Source organism: Engystomops pustulosus, chromosome 1, assembly GCF_040894005.1.
Source record: "Engystomops pustulosus chromosome 1, aEngPut4.maternal, whole genome shotgun sequence".
Classification (NCBI taxonomy): Eukaryota; Metazoa; Chordata; class Amphibia; order Anura; family Leptodactylidae; genus Engystomops; species Engystomops pustulosus.
The window spans coordinates 193,696,782-193,720,971 of record NC_092411.1 but is presented as its reverse complement, the minus strand read 5'-3'; the positions used below and the strand labels follow the sequence as shown (position 1 = coordinate 193,720,971).

Sequence of the window (24,190 nt, the reverse complement as noted above, 5' to 3'; positions counted from 1 at the left end):
GAACAAAAGGTGGAGGAGCTCGGTTTCCAAGCGGAAAGATCTTCACCGGCACATGAATCAACCGCGGGACCATTGAGTGTCCGAACGAACGCCGCCCCAGGATAAGGAGTTTGGGATCTAGGGAATTGTACTTGTTAGAGTACAATTGTACTTATAAGAGAATTTTTTGGATAACCTCTGTTCAACCTTGAATGTAAATGACTGTAAATTCTTATGAATTGTCAGTTATATATAAATTACTGAAGTTATCAGATGTTGAATATATAAAAATCTGTACATGTCCTCATCAATAATATTGATCTGATAAAGCCATTGAAAGAATCTTTAACGGCTTTATTTAATATAAATTTTGGATCTGAAGTTTGAATCTGGTATTGTTACAAAGCAGAAGTGTGAGGCTCCTGCAGCCAGCCAGTTATTTTACAGGCAGGCACAGGATCAATTGGGGAAATGGTGGATTTTCTAGGTGGATTTCTAAGTGGATTTCTGCAGAATATATACCAGTTTGTGTCAGTGAAAAAATGAGTAACACATTTTCTTTTTTTTAACATTCCTTACATTTCTATTGGTTCTTTTTCTAATAATTGACTTACTAACACTGCAATCTGGTAGTTGTATTGATTTTTTTTAATTATTTTCAATCCTCTCAAAAATGATAAATTTTGTACCACACTTATCTGTGTCTCTCTTCCAACCCCCCAGCACACTGTATCGAGTTTTATCACATGGGATAAATAAAGGCAAAAAGGTGAAATCGCTTAAGCCTTTCAGAAAATGAATTCCTTACTCATGGCTATAGGTATTTCAGAAAATTAATTCCTTACTGATGGCTATAGGTATTTCAGAAAATTAATTCCTTACTCATGGCTATAAGCGTTTCGGATAATTAATTCCTTACTCATGGGTCTAAGCGTTTCAGGAAATTAATTCCTTACTCATGGCTATAAGCGTTTTCGGATAATTAATTCCTTACTCATTGCTATAAGCGTTTCAGAAAATTAATTCCGTACTCATGGCTATAAGCGTTTCAGAAAATTAATTCCTTACTCATGGCTATAAGCGTTTCGGATAATTAATTCCTTACTCATGGCTATAAGCGTTTCAGTTAATTAATTCCTTACTCATGGCTATAAGCGTTTCAGTTAATTAATTCCTTACTCATGGCTACAAGCCATGAGCAAGGAATTAATTTTCCGAAACAGCTAGGCGATTTCTCCTTTTTTGTCTTTATTTATCCCATGTGAATTCCTGTTTGTTGGATGACCAGCAGGTCTCTCTTTTTTTAACTGATGAAATACATTTTTAATATTTTTTATCCTCATCCTTGATTCTGTTGAAGCTGGACTTATTAGTTTTGATTTATTATTGTTTGTGGTGTATCGATTTGCTATAGGCCATTGTTAATGTTTGCTTTGTATGTGCAAATGAATGCCCCTTCAATGGTATTACAAAACAGATTTGAAAACATTTCAGATGAAGATTTAGATGACTTGTTTTTCCTTGTCTAATCATTCACTTTACATCAACTATTTTTTTTACTGGATGTCATCTTTTATTTGTTTAAATCACAACTTTCATTTTCGAATCTTGTCTAAAATATTGTAGGAGAATATTGGAAGATATTTGCAGGAAGTGAACAAGGTTATATTTTTAGACCTATATTTTTCATATGACATTTAAATGATACCTTGACTAGACCCACAGAATATATTACGTAGTAACCAGCTGTGTCATGCACTATGTCTATATCACAGTACGTTTTGCGTGGGGTTATAATGTTTATCCTTCACAGAGAATATGAGCAAAGGATAGAGATACTCAAAATAATGCCAGAGCTGGTCATGGTCATCCAATTAGGAGGAAGTCAGAACAGTTATTTTGTAACCACAAGTTTCATAGCGGATATTCACCTCTTTGGATGGAGGAAGTGTGGGTGTAAGGCTGGAGACACCTTCTGAGATCACATTTATCTAACAGATGATTGGCTAGGGACTTTTTTATACACAGTTTAAATCCCTCAGTTGTCTTTCAAATCACAATAACAAGGAGATATAGAAAACTGGGATTGCAACAACTTATTGCCAGTGCATTGAAGAGCCCTTGGAACATATAGATAAGGTAAATATTTTCACGCTTTTTGCAGCAGTATTCAATTTAAATATCAGAAATACTGAAAATAGGCAGATTGGACTTCTTCATTATGAACTCAGAATTGAAGGGATATTCCCATCCCACTTAATTATGTCACATAGACTGGGTATCACTGGTAAAGCTATTGCTGAGGTTTTCCAGTGATTCAAATGCTGGCAAGATTAAGTAGCCCAGTGTTCCCAGTCTGTGGGTGGGACTCCTCAAAGTTCATGTAAGGAACTAGAGGGTGTCATGAGAGAACTTAGATGGCTTGCATCTATCACCTAGTTGAAAGCTTATTTTTATCAGGATTTTGGCTAAGTGGCACTATGGTCCCAATATAGGCACTGATAGAGAATTGGCTAGTTAGCCATTGGCAGGAACAAACTTACATACAATTGAAAAGCAGTGGCTAACATTTTAACAAATGCTAATAAGCATTTAGTTAAAGATAAGAAGAAAGATGGTGGCAATAAAAAAGAAAAATAGATTTTACAGAAATGTAATATCCTTAGTATGGTTTCACCATTATGCCATACAAAAGACCAGTGTAGAGTAGGAGAAGACTATTCTTCTGCTGCACCAGACTAATCACTCTGTTTAAGAATCTGGTGAAGTGTAAGACTGTCAGATCCTACTTTGCACCTTATATTAGTTTAGTTTCTGTGCCAGAATTTTCTTGATGCACAGAGTTTTTGCCGAGAAAGTGTCAAAATACTGTCTAAAAGCCTTGATAAATGCGGTGCATGACTATTTTTTTTTTTTTGGGTGAATGATAATGCAAAATCCAGCAGAGGCTCATTTAAAAAAAACATATCCAACAGGACCTCCCATAAAAAAAAGTCCAGCAGAGCCCCCCTTGCATTATAAATGAATAAACTTTTAGTTTAATTTCTATGCCAGAATTTTCTTGATGCACAGAGTTTTTGCCGAGAAAGTATCCTTGATACTATCCTTGAAGTAGCCTTGATAAATGCGGTGCATTTATTTTTTTTTGGGTGAATGATAATGCAAGTTGATTAAAAAATCTCCTGCAATGTGGAGATTGGTGGGGGTAAACTATTTTCTTCTAATAGAGTGCAGCGTTATTAATTAATAACATAGAGGAGATATTCTGGAGTAATTTGAACCTGAAATGCCTTTCACCACATTTATGAAGGGTGCAAGGTAAAAGGATCATGGTCTCTGGTCTGTGCACCAGGAAATTCAGTGGTATGCCAAAAATTCAGCATCCTCTTCTCCCCCCGGCTTATCTTCTACCCGCATCTTTCGGCAGTTTGGGCAGAGGCTTGTCTATGTTCTCTGCCCGCACACACACACTGTGACGCAGCATGCACTGTCTGAAAGCTATAAGATGCGGGGAGAAGACAAGCTCGAGGGGAGAAGATGACGACGGGGGTAAGCGCCGGAGGTTAGTATTAAGTGTATTAATTTATAATTAAAGGGGGGCTCTGCTGGACTTTGTTTTTATGGGGGGTCCTGTTAGATATGTTTTTTAAAATGAGCCTCTGCTGGATTTTTTTTCAAAGGAGGGCTCTGCTGGACATTTAATCATAATGGGGTGCTCTGCTGGACATTTTATCATAAAGTGGGGCTCTGCTGGACATTTTATTAAAGAGTAGATGCTGCATTTCCTACCCAAGGCTTATACTTGAGTCAATACATTTTTCCAGTTATTTGTGGCAAAATTTGGTGCCTCAGCATATGCTTGTAATACAGTAGGACTCCATTAGTAGTAAACTACTCCAGATAAATAAACAAGCACAATTTATCTGGACCAAAATATGACTGTGTAGTCCAACTCTGTATTGGTCTATACACTGACATTTTCATCAATCTCCCACAATGCATTACTGTTCTAAATGTCTTATTCTTTTGTTTCCAAATTAATTGAAGCACTAAAGCAGGATAAATGAAATATCAAACATTTTCAGTGAAAGTAATGTGCAACTGTGTAAATTATGTGACCCAGTGTAAATGATTATCTTTGTATCACCTCTCTTTCCTTAACTAGAAAAGTGAGTGTGTATGCCAAGTAACATTTTGTCTGAATTAGATCCTCAATATGTTATGCTTGATATGCTTATTTGCAAGGGTCTTTTTGTCTTGCATAAATAAGGATCCAAAAACAGTCCATAAAATAATTTTTACTTCAAACCACAAATGACAGTTTTACAGCACTTAGGTGGGTGCCATAAAGAGACGATGAGAGACAATTTCTCCAAATCTTAACAACTAGGTTCTTACTCTAATTGCATGTTAGATAGTAAATGGTGTAGTGAACTATGTCTTCCCGACTTTAAAATGTAACTTAAGACAAACTTGAGACAAACAAAAAGAATATCAGTAACATCCTAGTGTTCAATGTAAAATCTTATGAATGCAACCCGTTTCCCGGGTAGTTTCCCCTACTTATAGTGCTCATTTTTTGTGGCCACCTAAGTGTATTGCAGCATATAGAGATATAATAAAAGAACTCCTGAGTTCCTCAAGCACTCCTTAGTAGGACACATCTACCATCAGTATATATATAAATAAATAAATAAATAAATCAAGTTCACACATCCGCACCACTTAGAAAACTTAGTTTGGGTGCTCGCCCTTCTCAGTGGTTTGACTCTCCACCTCTTGGTACAATAAGTAAAAAATAGGCTGCACACCAAGTGTAAAAAGAAGTGGGTACTTTATTCTCCCAAGCACTTGGGTGAATAAAGTACCCACCTCTTTTGGCATTTTACTATACACACATATATATATATATATTTATATATATATATATATATACAGCAGAGAGTCCAATAGCGTTGGAAAGTGGTGGATAGATCTCCATATCTAACCACAACCCATATAGTGTCTCACTTCCGAAAGCCCTTAATCTAATCTTCCACCTTTTCTGTAGCCTTAGCATTGCCTTTTTCTGTAGCCTTCCTTTATACCTTTATAGTGTCCCCTTTTATGTAGTCCCCTCCTGATAGTGTTCCTTTTTTGTGGCTACCTTTTTCTGTTGTCTGTGTTTATAAGGAGGGGGCTACAGAAAAGGGGACATTATCATTCCACTTTTTTCTATAACACCATACACACACCCATAATGTTCCCTTGTCTTTCTCATTTTCACTGTGAGGAAAAAAAAATATTCCATATATACTCTAGTACGAACCAACCTACATTGAAGCCAAGGTACCTAATTTACCACAAAAACAGGGAAAACTTATTGACTCAAGCATAAGCTTGGAGCAGCAAATTAAGCCGCTACTCTAAAAAATGTCAAGCAGCAGCAGAGCCCCCTCATTAATAAATGCCTAACAGAGCCCCCAGATTAATAAAATGTTTAGCAGCAGCCTCCCATCATAAATGAAATGTTCAGCAACAGCCTACCATTCTTAATAAAATGTCCACAGCAGCCTGCCCTCATTAATGAAATGTCCACAGCAGCCTCCTCTCGTTAATGAAATGTCCATGGCAGCCCCCTCATTAATATAATGTTTACAGCATCAACTCTTACAGAGTGGGCAGAGACACTTGCCTTTGACTATGCACACAGTGGGGCACATTTACTAAGGGTCCGTGGACTGCGATTCTGTCGGGTTTCCCAAATATTTCCTTTTTGCAGCGAATTGCACCAGGTTTTTGGCGCATGCGATCGGATTGTGGCGTATTGGCGCCGGCTTGCATGCAACACAAATTGGGGGGGGGGTGCCGTCAGACAACCCGACTGATTCGGACAAACCGTGGAATTTGAAAATGAAATTGTGTCGCAAGATCAAGCACTTACATGCACCAGGTAGAAGATGGTGAACTTCGGCGGACCTCAGCGGGGAAGCGACACATGCAGGAAATTGGATGCACGACCTTAGTGAATCGCGGCAGACCCGAATCCTCGTCAGACAACACACAGTGGGGATCGTGCCGGGACGGGTAAGTAAATGTGCCCCAATGATCTAATCAGGTGACAAATATGCTGTATCATAGTGTGTGCATGGTCCCAGGGCTTAGACGTTCCTCTGCCTGCTCTGCCTCGCAGAGAACAGGAGATGCTGGAAGAAGATTATTGCTGCCTCTGGGGTGCAGACAAAGGCCAGTATGGGGATTTTTTTTACAAAGTTCTTTTGGCCGTGGCCCAGCCTTGGAACGCAGCCTGTTGGTTGGAGACCACCAAACACACATTAAGATATTTTAATGTTCCTCTGTCAGTTAAATACTGATGTTACTTTATTGCTCATCTCTAGAATCCCTAGCATGACAAAAGCTCCAATTTTATACAGAGGTTCCTTGGCTTTAGTCTTTTCACAGTGAATCTTGCTTTACACGTTAGATACGGAACATTCAACATAAAGAAGGGTTTGATCCCAACCTATGAAGGGAAATGTCAACTTATCCTATTACTGAAAGCAGGATCATTTTGGCTGGTATCTGCCAACAGAAGGCCAACAAAAACTGATAACATTGCACAGTAGTTATCTACCTTAAATAATTATGTCATTATCAATCCTATTAATTAAACACAAAATGTTTTGCAGGTTTATGCAGAAATTTGCAGCATCAATGAAGAATATTCTAGTATGTGTTTGCCTCATTGGTCTAGTCTTAGGGTATCCGGTATGTAGAAATTCATGAATAAAAACACATAAATGCATAAATCTTGAAATAATAGTTTGATTAAGATTACATCATCATTTTTCCAGATTCCAGATTCTGATTCTGATTCAAATACTTCAGAAAATGTTGAGGTGAGTCATTTTCCAGAAGAGGTTCAAAAATAATACTTTACAGTTTTCTGTTTCTTTACATTTCTTTTGTAATATGTTATCCACTCATAACATCAATAGTTACAGTAAGTGCACATACACTTAAAGAAAATCTACCAAACTCAAGCAGATTAAATAAGGGACAATTAATCTTAGATCCAGGCACTGTGACTGTGGTAATCTTCTTATATTTGTTAGCCATGGCCTCCTTCCTTTTAAAATAAAGCTTTACTATTATGCTAATGAGTCTGCAGGGCTCTTGGGGCATTACCAGAGCCCCCCAGTGTTTCAGATTCACAGGCTGTTATAATGAGCAAAATATGTCTTACCCTCCCCCTGCTCTCCCCCTCCTCCCTCTTCCTATGTAATCTAGCAGCCGCCAGAAGTGCAGGTGGGGGGGAGACAAATGTAAGAAGATTACCGCAGTCCTGGTACCTGGATCTATGAGTAAGTGTCCCTGGTTTACAATGCTGGATAATGATAGTAGATTTTTTTATAACTATTCTTATTACAGCTGGGTATATAGAGCTAAACTACAATGCCAGACATTGCATCATGTTTTCTTCTCCTTTACAACTAGTTACAAGTAGAGATGAGCGAACACTAAAATGCTCGGGTACTCGTTATTCGAGACGAACTTTTCCCGATGCTCGAGTGCTCGTCTCGAATAACGAACCCCATTGAAGTCAATGGGAGACTCGAGCATTTTTCAAGGGGACCAAGGCTCTGCACAGGGAAGCTTGGCCAAACACCTGGGAACCTCAGAAAAGGATGGAAACACCACGGAAATGGACAGGAAACAGCAGGGGCAGCATGCATGGATGCCTCTGAGGCTGCTTAATCGCACCATTATGCCGAAATTATGGGCAACAGCATGGCCATGACAGAGTGACAGAATGAAGCTAGATAGCATGTAAAACATCCAATAATTGACCCTGACACTATAGGGGACGGCATGCAGAGGCAGAGGCAGCGGCAGCAGGCTAGAGAGTGGCATGGCGACATACCCTAATTGGACTCAGGCTTCAAACCAATGGGTGTCAGAGAGGAACCAAAGGAGGTGAGCAAGAAGCGCTCAAATAATATCGGTACATGATAAAAGTTTGCCAGTATATTTTGTGGATTACACAGCAGGGTGGCGACAAAGTTAACATGGAAGCCATGAAAACAACCCAAAATTCTGCCTGACACAGCTCGTTTGATAAGGGGACCATGTATGCTTACAGTTCATGCCAGTCGCTGCACTGGCTGCCAGTCTCCTTTCGAATACAGTTTAAAATAATAATAACCCTCATCCATAAAGCTCTGTATAATGCTGCACCCCCCTACCTCTCCTCTCTTATCTCAGTCTATCGCCCAACCCGTGCTCTTAGATCCGCCAGTGATCTTAGATTAACCTCTACCCTAGTGCGGACCTCCCACTCGCGTCTCCAAGACTTCTCTAGAGCTGCACCAATTCTATGGAATGCTCTGCCCTGGACTATCAGACTAATACCTAACCTCCAAAGTTTCAAACGTGCTCTTAAAACCCATTTCTTTAGGCAAGCCTATAACACTCATTAACTGCATGAAGTTTTAACTCTTCTACTAACCCGTCCTGTGTCGTCCTCCCATCTGTTATCCAGCAACCAACAGGCACCAGACTTCTCTGCAGTCCCATTCACCCTGGACCTGGTATATAAGATGACGGCTGAGTGGTTCAAGCGACAGCAATTCCATTTATTATATTTTTTTCTATTCCCTAAGAAGAATGGCTTGACCATTAAATATTCTTTTACCTCGTGTTACCCCATCATCTTCATAAACCGTAAGCTCTGGCGAGCAGGGACCTCACTCCTGTTGTTCCATACAAATGTTGTGCTCTGTTACATTACATTTGTATTTGTTTCCTATGATTTGTAAAGCGCTACAGAATATGATGACGCTATATAAATAAAGATTATTATTATTATTATTATGGAGGCAGTGAACTAGTAGTAGATTAAAGGTGCTGCAACTATGTTAGTTGGATCTTGGGATGGAGCTGGCGCTCTGCAGCCAGGCGAGCTTTTGCCAATCCAAGCCCCTGTCTCTAGGCTACTCCCCAAACAGCACTTCTAAGAACCTTTTGTATAAGATCAAGTGTAGTAGCGTTCTTATAAGTTTAGGATATGGCGGGTGAGGGGAATGTAAACAGATGCGCAAGAAGCGCTGAAATAATATCCCTAAATGGTAAAAGTTTGCAAGTATATTTTGTGGATTACACAGCAGGGTGGCGACAAAGTTAACAACTTTGATGTGGAATGCCCTGTAATAGCTCTTGGGCGGTGTGCCTTTTATCGCCTAGGCTCAGCAGTTTCAGCACCGCCTGCTGTCGCTTAGCGACGGCACTGCTGCTGTGCCTAGAGCTACCGACTGATGGCGCCATGCCCACGGATGGTAATTCGGAGGAGGAGGAGGTGGAGGAGGGGTGGGAGGAGGTATAGTAGGCCTTTGAGACCTGGACCGAGGTAGGCCCCGCAATTCTCTGCGTCGGCAGTATATGACCAGCCCCAGGGTCAGACTCGGTCCCAGCCTGCACCAAGTTAAGTGTAGTAGCGTTCTTATAAGTTTGGGATATGGCGGGTGAGGGGAATGTAAACAGATGCGCAAGAAGTGCATGATGCGCATGGAGCTGGCGCTCCGCTGCCAGGCGAGCTTTCGACAATTCAAGCCCCTGTCTCTAGGCTACTCCCCAAACAGCACTTCTAAGAACCTTTTGTATAAGATCAAGTGTAGTAGCGTTCTTATAAGTTTAGGATATGCCGGGTGAGGGGAATGTAAACAGATGCGCAAGAAGCGCATGATGCGCATGGAGCTGGCGCTCCGCTGCCAGGCGAGCTTTCGCCAATTCAAGCCCCTGTCTCTAGGCTACTCCCCAAACAGCACTTCTAAGAACCTTTTGTATAAGATCAAGTGTAGTAGCGTTCTTATAAGTTTAGGATATGCCGGGTGAGGGGAATGTAAACAGATGCGCAAGAAGCGCATGATGCGCATGGAGCTGGCGCTCCGCTGCCAGGCGAGCTTTCGCCAATTCAAGCCCCTGTCTCTAGGCTACTCCCCAAACAGCACTTCTAAGAACCTTTTGTATAAGATCAAGTGTAGTAGCGTTCTTATAAGTTTAGGATATGCCGGGTGAGGGGAATGTAAACAGATGCGCAAGAAGCGCATGATGCGCATGGAGCTGGCGCTCCGCTGCCAGGCGAGCTTTCGCCAATTCAAGCCCCTGTCTCTAGGCTACTCCCCAAACAGCACTTCTAAGAACCTTTTGTATAAGATCAAGTGTAGTAGCGTTCTTATAAGTTTAGGATATGCCGGGTGAGGGGAATGTAAACAGATGCGCAAGAAGCGCATGATGCGCATGGAGCTGGCGCTCCGCTGCCAGGCGAGCTTTCGCCAATTCAAGCCCCTGTCTCTAGGCTACTCCCCAAACAGCACTTCTAAGAACCTTTTGTATAAGATCAAGTGTAGTAGCGTTCTTATAAGTTTAGGATATGCCGGGTGAGGGGAATGTAAACAGATGCGCAAGAAGCGCTGAAATAATATCCCTAAATGGTAAAAGTTTGCCAGTATATTTTGTGGATAACACAGCAGGGTGGCGACAAAGTTAACAACTTTGATGTGGAATCCATGAAAACAACCCAAATTTCTGCCTGACACACCTCGTTTGATAAAGGGACGATGTATGGAGGCAGCTATATGGACGACTTTTGGAGGTAGCAATGGAGACAACGTGTGGAGGCTGCTATGGAGACAATTTAATTTGGATAGTGCCTGTATGTGGCAGTCCCAAAAATGTTTCAAACCAGAGGAGCAGGTAGGTGGCCCTCCAGTAAAATGGAATAGATTGAGTGCCTGTATGTGGCAGTCCCAAAAATTTTTCAAACCAGAGGAGCAGGTAGGTGGCCCTCCAGTAAAATGGAATAGATTGAGTGCCTGTATGTGGCAGTCCCAAAAATGTTTCAAACCAGAGGAGCAGGTAGGTGGCCCTGCAGTAAAATGGAATAGATTGAGTGCCTGTATGTGGCAGTCCCAAAAATGTTTCAAACCAGAGGAGCAGGTAGGTGGCCCTGCAGTAAAATGGAATAGATTGAGTGCCTGTATGTGGCAGTCCCAAAAATTTTTCAAACCAGAGGAGCAGGTAGGTGGCCCTCCAGTAAAATGGAATAGATTGAGTGCCTGTATGTGGCAGTCCCAAAAATGTTTCAAACCAGAGGAGCAGGTAGGTGGCCCTGCAGTAAAATGGAATAGATTGAGTGCCTGTATGTGGCACTCACAAAAATTGTTTCAAACAGAGGACCGGGTAGGTGGCCCTCCAGAAAAATTAAATGCATGAAGTACTATAGCAAGAGCCAGTGGGCCCTGTCAAAAAATAGCCATTTTCCTCTGCTTTACTGTACAAAGAGGAGGAGAAGGAGGAAAATGAGGAGGAGGAGGAGTGGATCAATTATTCAGGTTGAGCTTCCTTCACCTGGTGGAGATTGGAAATTCTGAGAAATCCAGCCTTTATTCATTTTAATAAGCGTCAGCCTGTCAGCGCTGTCAGTCGACAGGCGTGTACGCTTATCGGTGATGATGCCACCAGCTGCACTGAAAACCCGCTCGGACAAGACGCTAGCGGCAGGGCAGGCAAGAACCTCCAAGGCGTACAGCGCCAGTTCGTGCCACATGTCCAGCTTTGAAACCCAGTAGTTGTAGGGAGCTGTGTGATCATTTAGGACGATGGTATGGTCAGCTACGTACTCCCTCACCATCTTTCTGTAAAGATCAGCCCTACTCTGCCGAGACTGGGGACAGGTGACAGTGTCTTGCTGGGGTGACATAAAGCTGGCAAAAGCCTTGTAAAGCGTACCCTTGCCAGTGCTGGACAAGCTGCCTGCTCGCCTACTCTCCCTCGCTACTTGTCCCGCAGAACTACGCACTCTGCCGCTAGCGCTGTCAGAAGGGAAATACTGTTTCAGCTTGTGCACCAGGGCCTGCTGGTATTCATGCATTCTCACACTCCTTTCCTCTGCAGGGATGAGAGTGGAAAGATTTTGCTTGTACCGTGGGTCCAGGAGAGTGAACACCCAGTAATCGGTGCTGGAATAAATTCTTTGAACGCGAGGGTCACGGGATAGGCAGCCTAGCATGAAATCTGCCATATGCGCCAGAGTACCAACGCGTAAGAATTCACTCCCCTCACTGGCCTGACTGTCCATTTCCTCCTCCTCCAACTCCTCCAACTCCTCTTCTTCTGCCCATACACGCTGAACAGTAAAGGACTCAACAATGGTCCCCTCTTGTGTCTCACCAACATTCTCCTCCTCTTCCTCCTCATCCTCCTCCACCTCCACCTCCTCCGATATGCGCTGAGAAACAGACCTGAGGGTGCTTTGGCTATCAACAAGGGAATATTCTTCCCCTGTCTCTTGTGACGAGCGCAAAGCTTCCGACTTCATGCTGACCAGAGAGTTTTTCAACAGGCCAAGCAGCGGGATGGTGAGGCTGATGATGGCGGCATCGCCACTGACCATCTGTGTTGACTCCTCAAAGTTACTCAGCACCTGACAGATATCAGACATCCACGTCCACTCCTCATTGTAGACTTGAGGAAGCTGACTGACCTGACTACCAGTTCTGGTGGAAGTTGACATCTGGCAGTCTACAATCGCTCTGCGCTGCTGGTAAACTCTGGATAACATGGTCAGTGTTGAATTCCACCTCGTGGGCACGTCGCACAACAGTCGGTGAGCGGGCAGTTGGAGGCGGCGCTGCGCTGCCCTGAGAGTGGCAGCATCTGGGCTGGACTTCCTGAAATGCGCACAGATGCGGCGCACCTTCGTGAGCAAATCAGACAGATTGGGGTATGTCTTGAGGAAACGCTGAACTATCAGATTTAACACATGGGCCAGGCATGGCACATGTGTCAGTCTGCCGAGTTGCAGAGCCGCCACCAGGTTACGGCCGTTGTCACACACAACCATTCCCGGCTTGAGGTTCAGCGGTGCCAGCCACAGATCAGTCTGCGCCGTGATGCCCTGTAATAGCTCTTGGGCGGTGTGCCTTTTGTCGCCTAGGCTCAGCAGTTTGAGCACCGCCTGCTGTCGCTTAGCGACGGCACTGCTGCTGTGCCTAGAGCTACCGACTGATGGCGCCGTGCCCACGGATGGTAGTTCGGAGGAGGAGGTGGAGGAGGGGTGGGAGGAGGAGGAGGCATAGTAGGCCTGAAACACCTGGACCGAGGTAGGCCCCGCAATCCTCGGCGTCGGCAGTATATGAGCAGCCCCAGTGTCAGACTCGGTCCCAGCCTCCACCAAGTTAACCCAATGTGCCGTCAGCGATATATAGTGGCCCTGCCCGGCAGCACTCGTCCACGTGTCCGTGGTCAGGTGGACCTTGTCAGAAACGGCGTTGGTCAGGGCACGGATGATGTTGTCTGACACGTGCTGGTGCAGGGCTGGGACGGCACATCGGGAAAAGTAGTGGCGGCTGGGGACCGAATACCGAGGGGCGGCCGCCGCCATGAGGTTGCGAAAGGCCTCGGTCTCTACTAGCCTATAGGGCAGCATCTCCAGGCTAAGCAATCTGGAGATGTGCACATTAAGGGCTTGGGCGTGCGGGTGGGTTGCACTATATTTGCGTTTCCGCTCCAGCGTCTGGGGTATGGAGAGCTGAACGCTGGTGGATGCTGTGGAGGATCGTGGAGGCGACGATGGGGTTTTTGTGGCAGGGTCCTGGGCAGGGGGCTGACTAGCAGCTGACACAGGGGAAGGAGCAGTGGTGTGCACGGCCGGAGGTGAACGGGCTTGTTGCCACTGAGTGGGGTGTTTAGCATTCATATGCCTGCGCATACTGGTGGTAGTTAAGCTAGTAGTGGTGGAACCCCTGCTGAGCCTGGTTTGGCAAATGTTGCACACCACAGTCCGTCGGTCATCCGGTGTTTCCTTAAAGAACCTCCAGACTTCTGAAGATCTAGCCCTCGCCGCAGGAGCCCTCGCCACGGGAGCTTCACTAGTTGACACATTTGGCGCTGATGCACCAGCTCTGGCCCTGCCTCTCCGTCTGGCCCCACCACTGCCTCTTCCAACCTGTTCTGGTCGAGGACTCTCCTCCGTCTCAGAAGCACTGTGTTCACCCGGCCTCTCAACCCAGCTTGGGTCTGTCACCTCATCATCCTCCGATCCCTCAGTCTGCTCCCCCCTCGGACTTCCTGCCCTGACAACAACTTCCCCACTGTCTGACAACCGTGTCTCCTCATCGTCGGACACCTCTTTACACACTTCCACTACGTCAAGAAGGTCATCATCACCCACAGACTGTGACTGTTGGAAAACCTGGGCATCGGAAAATTGCTCAGCAGCAACCGGACAAGTGGTTTGTGACTGTGGGAAGGGTCCAGAAAACAGTTCCTCAGAGTATGCCGGTTCAAATGCCAAATTTTCCTGGGAGGGGGCAGACTGGGGGGGAGGAGGCTGAGGTGCAGGAGCTGGAGGAGTGGCGATTTCGGTGACATGGGTGGACTGCGTGGAAGACTGACTGGTGGTGGACAAATTGCTCGAAGCATTGTCAGCAATCCACGACATCACCTGTTCGCACTGTTCTGGCCTCAACAGTGCTCTACCACGAGTCCCAGTAACTTCAGACATGAACCTAGGGAGTGTAGCTCTGCGGCGTTCCCCTGCTCCCTCATCAGCAGGTGGTGTCTCACCCCGCCCAGGACCACGGCCTCTGACCCCTGCAGTAGTTGGACGCCCACGTCCCCGCCCTCGTCCTCTACCCCTAGCCCTCGGGTTAAACATTTTTAAAATGAGAGTTATAACTTTATTTTTTTTTTTACTTTTTTTTGTTTTTTTTTGTGGTTTTTTTTTTTTTTGTGTTTTTTGTTTTTTTTTGAGTTTTTAAAACCAAACAATGCTATCCTATTGCTATGGCTATTTTCTAGCCAAGTATCAAAGCACACTACTATGCCAGATGAGATGACACTGAGTTAGTGCCTAATTGAAATCCAACCCCTACTAAATTTTCCCACTTCGGTCTTTGCTATGGATATGTGCGTCACTAAGCGCAGAACACAGCGGTCGCAAGTCTCACTACAAATTGCTCAGAATTGGCTAGTACATGCACTGCAGAAAGTACAGCCACCAGCAGATCAACCAGAAATCAAATATATAGAACGCTACTGTATGCGTAAGTAAGCTCTTTGTATTCTCCTATGGCTATTTTCTAGCCAAGTATCAAAGCACACTACTATGCCAGATGAGATGACACTGAGTTAGTGCCTAATTGAAATCCAACCCCTACTAAATTTTCCCACTTCGGTCTTTGCTATGGATATGTGCGTCACTAAGCGCAGAACACAGCGGTCGCAAGTCTCACTACAAATTGCTCAGAATTGGCTAGTACATGCACTGCAGAAAGTACAGCCACCAGCAGATCAACCAGAAATCAAATATATAGAACGCTACTGTATGCGTAAGTAAGCTCTTTGTATTCTCCTATGGCTATTTTCTAGCCAAGTATCAAAGCACACTACTATGCCAGATGAGATGACACTGAGTTAGTGCCTAATTGAAATCCAACCCCTACTAAATTTTCCCACTTCGGTCTTTGCTATGGATATGTGCGTCACTAAGCGCAGAACACAGCGGTCGCAAGTCTCACTACAAATTGCTCAGAATTGGCTAGTACATGCACTGCAGAAAGTACAGCCACCAGCAGATCAACCAGAAATCAAATATATAGAACGCTACTGTATGCGTAAGTAAGCTCTTTGTATTCTCCTATGGCTATTTTCTAGCCAAGTATCAAAGCACACTACTATGCCAGATGAGATGACACTGAGTTAGTGCCTAATTGAAATCCAACCCCTACTAAATTTTCCCACTTCGGTCTTTGCTATGGATATGTGCGTCACTAAGCGCAGAACACAGCGGTCGCAAGTCTCACTACAAATTGCTCAGAATTGGCTAGTACATGCACTGCAGAAAGTACAGCCACCAGCAGATCAACCAGAAATCAAATATATAGAACGCTACTGTATGCGTAAGTAAGCTCTTTGTATTCTCCTATGGCTATTTTCTAGCCAAGTATCAAAGCACACTACTATGCCAGATGAGATGACACTGAGTTAGTGCCTAATTGAAATCCAACCCCTACTAAATTTTCCCACTTCGGTCTTTGCTATGGATATGTGCGTCACTAAGCGCAGAACACAGCGGTCGCAAGTCTCACTACAAATTGCTCAGAATTGGCTAGTACATGCACTGCAGAAAGTACAGCCACCAGCAGATCAACCAGAAATCAAATATATAGAACGCTACTGTATGCGTAAGTAAGCTCTTTGTATTCTCCTATGGCTATTTTCTAGCCAAGTATCAAAGCACACTACTATGCCAGATGAGATGACACTGAGTTAGTGCCTAATTGAAATCCAACCCCTACTAAATTTTCCCACTTCGGTCTTTGCTATGGATATGTGCGTCACTAAGCGCAGAACACAGCGGTCGCAAGTCTCACTACAAATTGCTCAGAATTGGCTAGTACATGCACTGCAGAAAGTACAGCCACCAGCAGATCAACCAGAAATCAAATATATAGAACGCTACTGTATGCGTAAGTAAGCTCTTTGTATTCTCCTATGGCTATTTTCTAGCCAAGTATCAAAGCACACTACTATGCCAGATGAGATGACACTGAGTTAGTGCCTAATTGAAATCCAACCCCTACTAAATTTTCCCACTTCGGTCTTTGCTATGGATATGTGCGTCACTAAGCGCAGAACACAGCGGTCGCAAGTCTCACTACAAATTGCTCAGAATTGGCTAGTACATGCACTGCAGAAAGTACAGCCACCAGCAGATCAACCAGAAATCAAATATATAGAACGCTACTGTATGCGTAAGTAAGCTCTTTGTATTCTCCTATGGCTATTTTCTAGCCAAGTATCAAAGCACACTACTATGCCAGATGAGATGACACTGAGTTAGTGCCTAATTGAAATCCAACCCCTACTAAATTTTCCCACTTCGGTCTTTGCTATGGATATGTGTGCCACTAAGAGCTAAACACAACGGTAGCAAGTCCCCCTGCTAATTCCTCACAAAATGGTACTAGATGCAAATTAAAATAAAAAAAGTAGAACGTTATTGTAGCCCTAAGAAGGGCTGTTGGGTTCTTTGAGAATCACTCCTGCCTAACAGTAAGCTAATAGAACACCCTAACGCTTTCCCTGACCAGCAGCAGCTCTCTCCCTAGCGGCATCCAGACACAGAATGATCCGAGCAGCGCGGGCAGCGGCTAGTCTATCCCAGGGTCACCTGATCTGGCCAGCCAACCACTGCTATCGACGTGTAAGGGTACCACGTCATGCTGGGTGGAGTGCAGAGTCTCCTGGCTTGTGATTGGCTCTGTTTCTGGCCGCCAAAAAGCAAAACGGCGGGAGCTGCCATTTTCTCGAGCGGGCGAAGTATTCGTCCGAGCAACGAGCAGTTTCGAGTACCCTAATGCTCGACCGAGCATCAAGCTCGGACGAGCATGTTCGCTCATCTCTAGTTACAAGTGAACACTAATGGGGGGAATTACCATGTAAAGTGAAAGTAGCATCTGAGCGCAACAGTTTTAGCATGTAAAACAGTGATGTGCATTAACTTCTTCAGTCTAAAATAAAATGTACTTTATCATTTTATGTAATTATTATAGGTGAACAGCAAGTCATCAGAGTCTAGTCTACAAAGCTCAGAACAGGTAGGTAATCTGAGGTGTCATACCACATAAAGAAAAGTAAGAAATTACAGTTAGAAATGGTGTTTCATTTTTATAATTCCTGGCATGGATTTCATTTTAAGCACATGGACTGCTGGTGGATGCATCTCATTTATGATGATGTGTGTGCACTTCCAGTAAAATATATTAGTAGTAATTATTTACACCCTTTATATTATACAAAGTAGCCAATGGTGCTGTAAAGTGAGCAGGGGGATAAAAACCCCTTTCCCTTACGCAAGTTGGATCCGAGAAGCTTGTCCATGCACTTGTGGGATTTCCTGGATTGAACCTCAAATCTCTAAACTAAACTTAGTTTAATGAATGGAGGTTCGGTATGGGAAATCCCACATGCACACAAAATATTTGGACCAAACTTGCTTGTGGCCATGAGATTTAGGATGTTTGCTTTTCTTCCATTAAAATTTGTGGGAGCTGCAGGGTATCCGGTATTGTCATTTTCCATAAACTTGGAATCCTATCCCAAAACTATTATTGTTTTGATTGTAACCTTTTGATTCTCTTCTTAGTATGATTCTAGTGAAGAAGTTGCTCACCATGAAGAGGTGAGTGGAGGACAACACGAATACAATAATGATCAAGATCAATTTCCAAGCACCATTGATAGCATAGACATTGAGGACCAACTCACAAACGTGGAAGATGAAAATCATGGTGTTGCCGCTTCCGTCATGGAAAATGTGAAAGAAACAATAAAAGAAAGCAGTGAACATCCTCATGGTAGTGAAGAAGATGATGAATATGATAATAAATCTGGAAGTCTTGAGAACAAGTTTGTCAAGTTTCCTGTAAGTAAACATTTTTGTGAATTTCCGCTTACCAAAGTTCATAAAAACTTTGATTTGATTGTCTCATTGATGAATTTATAGTGTTTAATTTACGATTTTTCTGCTCTTGCTGTAAAAAGAAATAAGCCAAATATTTGAAGGTAATCAAAAACTCTGGGTGCTGACTTTTTTTTTTAACAGATATGCATTATGTCTATTTGTTAAAGGTTCAAAACTGTTAAAAAGGGATTCCTAAACTTCTTACTAACTGGTTTAGTAAGGTGAATAAACTAGGTGATACTTGCCTTCTCTTTCTATTCTACAAGATAACTTTATTAGCTCTTTTCAGATAGACTGTGTTTCCACATTCAGGTTTTGTAAGGTTTTCTTCAACCTGTTGACAGTTTGGGGTTCAAAAGATAAAGTGACTGCTGCAAGCTTGTTGTAAGAGGGATCTGTAGGAATCTGAAGCACACCTCCTTTCCCACCAGTGGCTTGGGCTTCTGTAATGTCCATTCTCTCTGCTTCCTTGATGAAAACAAGTTTACCAAGTAGTCAGTCAATGTTTAGATGTTTTTAATTACAGCAAGGATAAAATATTTAAAAGTACAAAAATTTAATTGCTCTATGACAAAAAGAAAGCTATCAAATAATGGCTTATACTCATACAAAGCCAAGGATGTCTTGTCTCCTTGCACCTGTATTTTATAAGTGTCTGTGCCAGTTTGTGTTGCGGCTGCAGTGTGCCAACAAGACGGGAAATGTGCACCTAAAGTGGCACGTAAGTGCTTAGTCAGAGTTTGCAACTCGACAGAATTGTGCCGCACGCTGTATGTTAAAGGTGCACCCAAAAAAAGATGGTGCACACTTCCCGAGCAGATAATTGAAAACTTCAGTAATCTGCAGCACCCTGCACATTTGTGAGGAAAACTACATTTGATAAATCAGGCCCACTATCTCATCTTTTGCAGAAGATTGCACAAAGATTTGCATGAGGATTGCAGTTCTGTGAGATATAGTGAGTTAAAAAAAAATAGATGACAATTGAATCTTTATTTGTAACTCACATTTCCAAATATGTTTTTAATTGCCTGTATCTCTAGTTCACAGAACTAGATGCCTGATGCCTTATCTGAAATATCATATCCTTATCTTTAAAATGACACATAAAGCATGTTTCTAGGTACTAGGGCATATCAGGTAAAACACCCTCCAGCTTCTAAAACTGACACAACTTATGCAATGCATGACTCTACTCAGCTCTTTTTCACATGATTTTGGATGGAAATTTTATAGGTAGCACTTAAGAGGGGATTCTAGAAAGAACACTATATACCTTACTTGAGGGGGCTACTATTTTAATGGGGCAGTATCTGGTGACAGAGTCACTTTAAATGAACTGTTTTAGACAATATAACATTCTATATCCAGAATATGCTAAAGAGTAGATAAATGTATATAAATGTTTATATCAGTTAAATTTGTTACTTGTCATTTTATTTATCATTTTGTGATTTGTTAGTTTTACTGATACGGTCATGTGTATCCATTTATAAAATGTTACATGGGAGTGCTATGAGACTATAAGGCTTTATGCACAAAGGATAAATGACCATAGGTGTATGAGAGCATTTAGCATTTTGATTTCAACGTGTATGAATTCTTTATGTTCCAATAGGACAATTAACATTGCCGAAAGTGTAGCCTGTTACATATATTGTTCCCACACAATATCAGTGACCTTCTTCTGTTGTATTACGCAGGATGTCCCAGACAGTGCCACTAGAAAAGGAAAAGGAGGCCAAAAAGGGAACTCAGATGAGTCAATGAAGAAAAGCAAGGAAACTGACTTTGAGAAAAAGATTGAAGAGAATGTATCTCATCATAATGTAGGAAATGATGATCACAGCACTGCTGAAGATGACGATGATGACTATGAAGACAATGTAACAATCAAAACTGGAAACAGTGAAGAAAACAACCAGGATTGTGAAAATGAAAGTAAAGAAAATTACGATATCAACAGAAAACTGGGAAGTGAAGAAATGCAAAATGATGATTCCAATGTATCATTAAATACTAACAGTGACTCTGGTATAAATATGGGTGTAACCCTAAGTGAATCTTCTGAAAGAAGCAAAAAGGGGATGAAAAAGAAAGAAAAGCAGATTACTACCATCCCTGAAAAAAGCCATCCTATTATAAAAAGTAATGGAAAAAAGAGTCAGCTTGGTATTCAAAGGAACATCAATAAACCCGAGGAGCAAAACCTTATGTCAAAAGCCTTCAAAAGCCCAGAAAACTATAATTCTGAAGTAGTGGACAGTGTTGAAAGTTTGTTACATAGTACACCAGATGAGTCAGTAGCATCAGAGAGTAAATCTAAGGAAGAACCTGACTCAAAAGAAGATATTCACTCAGCAGAGGATCCTCATTCAGAGGAAGACAAAAGCTCTCAAGAAGATTCAGTGGAAGACACTCCTTCAACAGAAGGATCTTTCTCAAAAGACATGAACTCAAGAGAAAATAATAATTCAGATAAAGATACTCGATTAACCAGCAGGACAAATCAAAATGCTGCAAATAAGGATGTCACGGAGTCTATAGAATCAACTGAAGATACCAGTAAATCACAAGAAGATGTTAGTCAATCAGATGAAGATAAAAACAAGTCAAGAGAGAATGGTAGTCATAGCAAGTCCATAGAACTGCGATTAAAACAAAAGGAAAAATCTTTGGAAAACATTAGTAAAAGTGCATCTATGGAAGATGAAGATGACTCCAAATCTACAGAAGATAATAGTGAATCCACCGAAGACAGTCATAGTAGACAAAACTCTAAAGAGACAGACTCATTAGAAAATGAGAGAAAATTACAAGGCACTGGTGCCAAAATAGAACAGGACAGAAGTAGTGAATCAACAGAAGTCAGAAATTCTTTCAAGCTGATGTCTATTGTATTAGCGAATAGTTCTTTGGAGGACAGCAAATCTTCCAGTAAGTCAGCAGAGGATAACTCAGTTTCCAAAGAGGACACAGAAGAGGACAGTGACTCATCAGATGACAAAGAAAGCATATCAGCAGAAGACAGTGAAAGCCAATCTAAAGAGAGTGAAGAGTCAAATGAGGTGAGGCCGAACAGTCAGTCCAGTGAGTCTGAAGATGTCAGTAAAGAATCTTTAAGTACTGAATTTGATAGAAGGAGATTCATGTTTGGTGTTTATCAACGAAAAGCTATTGGAAATGACTATGACTGCCAAGATGGATTCTAGTACCCAGGAGTTGGCACCTAGCTTATTTATTATATAACCAGGATCCACTTCAGAAAGAAGTGCTTGTTAAAGTTGTTACCCGTAACACCTGCCACCCATTGAGATAAATGTATAAGTTATCCTAAATTTCTGAAGCATTAAAATATTGTACAGAATTTTGTATGATAACAATATAAATTATTATAAAAGTGGAATAAATATAAGCTAGGAATACATTGGTGTATCCATAATGATACCTCTGATCAGCCTAGAAAGATCCCATAAAGCACTGGAAGAGCTTTCATATTATAAAAAGTCAAATACTGTACATGTGCTTATATTTATACCTTTTATTTAAACCTTTTTTTGTATTGAACATTTAATTATGAAATACAGATAACAGTCATGTATATCGAACATATAATGTGTCCATATGTGTCCATCCCTTCTGTATGTAGCATTTGCTAAACTGAGCAGATTTATGGAAGAGAGTCTTCTTAAAAGACTTAAAAAAAGAAAATATGTAGCAGCCACTCTCTTATGCGTTATATTAAGCCTCAAAGCCAATTTGTGTAATAAAGATGGGTTTGTTTTGCATTGGGTATGAAGGATTTTGAAGGAGTAAGCTATTTAAATTTACTGAACTGAAACACCAGCTCAGCTCCATACATTTAAATGCAAAGCCTATGGACATAAGTTTCCCTATTTCCATTTTAACGTTTATGCACAAAGATCTCTATTAACGTTGAATGAAGGTTTATCTTGTTAACAATGAATTATTACGTATGTTAATATTTTCATTTCATTCACTATGTACATAAATGGATATAATTCCAAAGAAAACATCAGATTTATATATTTTAACTTCCTTCTTGGTGTTACATATTCAAGTTAAAGCAGTTATCAAAATAAAACACATTTGGCCACATTTATTAAACTGGAACTACCACAATACTCTGCACCTAGAGGGGCGTTCCTATGCCGATTCAGAACATGCGGCACATTAATTACGAAAGTCCAACAGAAACGTGGCACTTGCCCATTTAACTGAGTACACCAAATAAAAACTGATGCACTCAGTTTAAGCAAGAGTGCAGGGTGTGCCGGATTATTGAATACCATGCATAGATTCAATAATCTGGCGCACTCTGCACATTAATTAGGCAAACTGTAGCTAGTGCAGTATGCATCACTATTGATTGATGGCCCGCTATTGATTAAAAGTGATAAAGTAAATAAAAAATGGATTATTTTTCCACAATATGAATGTCGTAGAAGATTATACATCAAAAAGCAGGTCACTGCTGATCTATCACTGGCCTCACTATTTGCCTCTACAAGAACAGTCACTGTCTGACCTGAGCAGATCATTAACGTCCAGTGAGGATGGAGGTCATTGATGTGGAGACTAGAGATGATCGGACTTGAACTTTAGGTTTAGGGACCACTGATCGGCAGCTCCGAGTAACCTGGATATGCTGCTTGATGGGCTGAAGCTTTACGCCTCGAGCAAGTAGGCATGGCTGTGATTGGCCAGGTGGACACTTGGTGGACTCTAAAGTACGGGAGAGACTTAAAAGAGATAAGGGATAAAGGAAGGATTGGCACCTTTATTGTTGTCCATCCATTTTTGATTTTGATACACAATGATTGATGGAATTTACTGTGATGTGTGAATAAGACCTATGGAGTGACCATAGATGCTGTATACCAATTGTCACTGTGTGGTAATAAACAAAATAACTTATTACAAAGGTTTCTGTTATTATCTCGTTCTTTTCTTTTCAAAGTTATGACATTTTCTGTTCTGAAAGTGTTTGACAAAAATCTTTCTCACCAGAGGTGAAATGGGCAGAGACTAATGTTGGTCTGTCTATGCCCTCAGGCTGAGGCCAGTTAGCTTGCCCACAGATCCCATGATGCATTGTGTGATCTCTCACAGTAATTTGCAGTAAATCCATTTAGTTTCCCACCAGTGAATCCAGTGAACACTGCACAGTGCACATACAGGATGTATATGGTGACAGCCTGGTAGCTTCCATCACATGGAGGAGCAGGGAACAAGCAATAAGTGGTAGAAATCATAGGCAAACCAGTTACATGAAGTTTATAGCCTTTGCTGTGTGAGCACTAAGGGTTAATATTGTCTCTGCACAAAGTTGATCCTGCTGATGACAAGGTGGGGGAAGGGCTGCAGCATGAGGAGAGGAGAGAGACAGAGAAAGATCTGTAGAATCACAGAGTGGGATGGAGGGACTGATAGGGAACAGGGAAGGAAAGCTTGTAAGTCTCCGGCATTCACACATCCAGCTCTGCTTCATACACATGAAACTCCTCCTCTGTGTGAAAGGAACAGCAGACCTTCCCCTCCCATAAAACTCAGAAACAAAGGGGCTCATTTACTATGGGTCCTGCAGCTGTGATTCCGTCGGGTTTTCCAGAATGTTTCCGATTTGCGCCATTTTGCGCTGTATTGCCCCAGGTTTTTGGAGCACGCGATCGGATTGTGGCGCAT

The 24,190-nt window shown here is 42.2% G+C and overlaps 1 protein-coding gene and 1 long non-coding RNA gene across 2 annotated transcripts; both read left to right on the top strand.

Annotated features, from left to right (window-relative positions):
- The first annotated feature begins 2,036 nt into the window (after nucleotides 1–2,036).
- LOC140102477 (uncharacterized) lies at nucleotides 2,037–6,861 on the top strand. The gene is made up of 3 exons (XR_011850117.1): nucleotides 2,037–2,118; nucleotides 6,648–6,726; nucleotides 6,813–6,861. It is a non-coding gene; the product is annotated as an uncharacterized lncRNA (long non-coding RNA).
- A 491-nt stretch (nucleotides 6,862–7,352) lies between these two features.
- Nucleotides 7,353–23,417, top strand: LOC140122326 (uncharacterized). Its single transcript, XM_072143115.1, has 4 exons — nucleotides 7,353–7,358; nucleotides 17,574–17,618; nucleotides 18,167–18,445; nucleotides 20,188–23,417. Exons 1-4 carry the CDS (start codon nucleotides 7,353–7,355, stop codon nucleotides 21,694–21,696), a joined length of 1,839 nt encoding a protein of 612 aa, XP_071999216.1. The 3' UTR covers nucleotides 21,697–23,417.
- The last annotated feature ends 773 nt before the right edge of the window (nucleotides 23,418–24,190 follow it).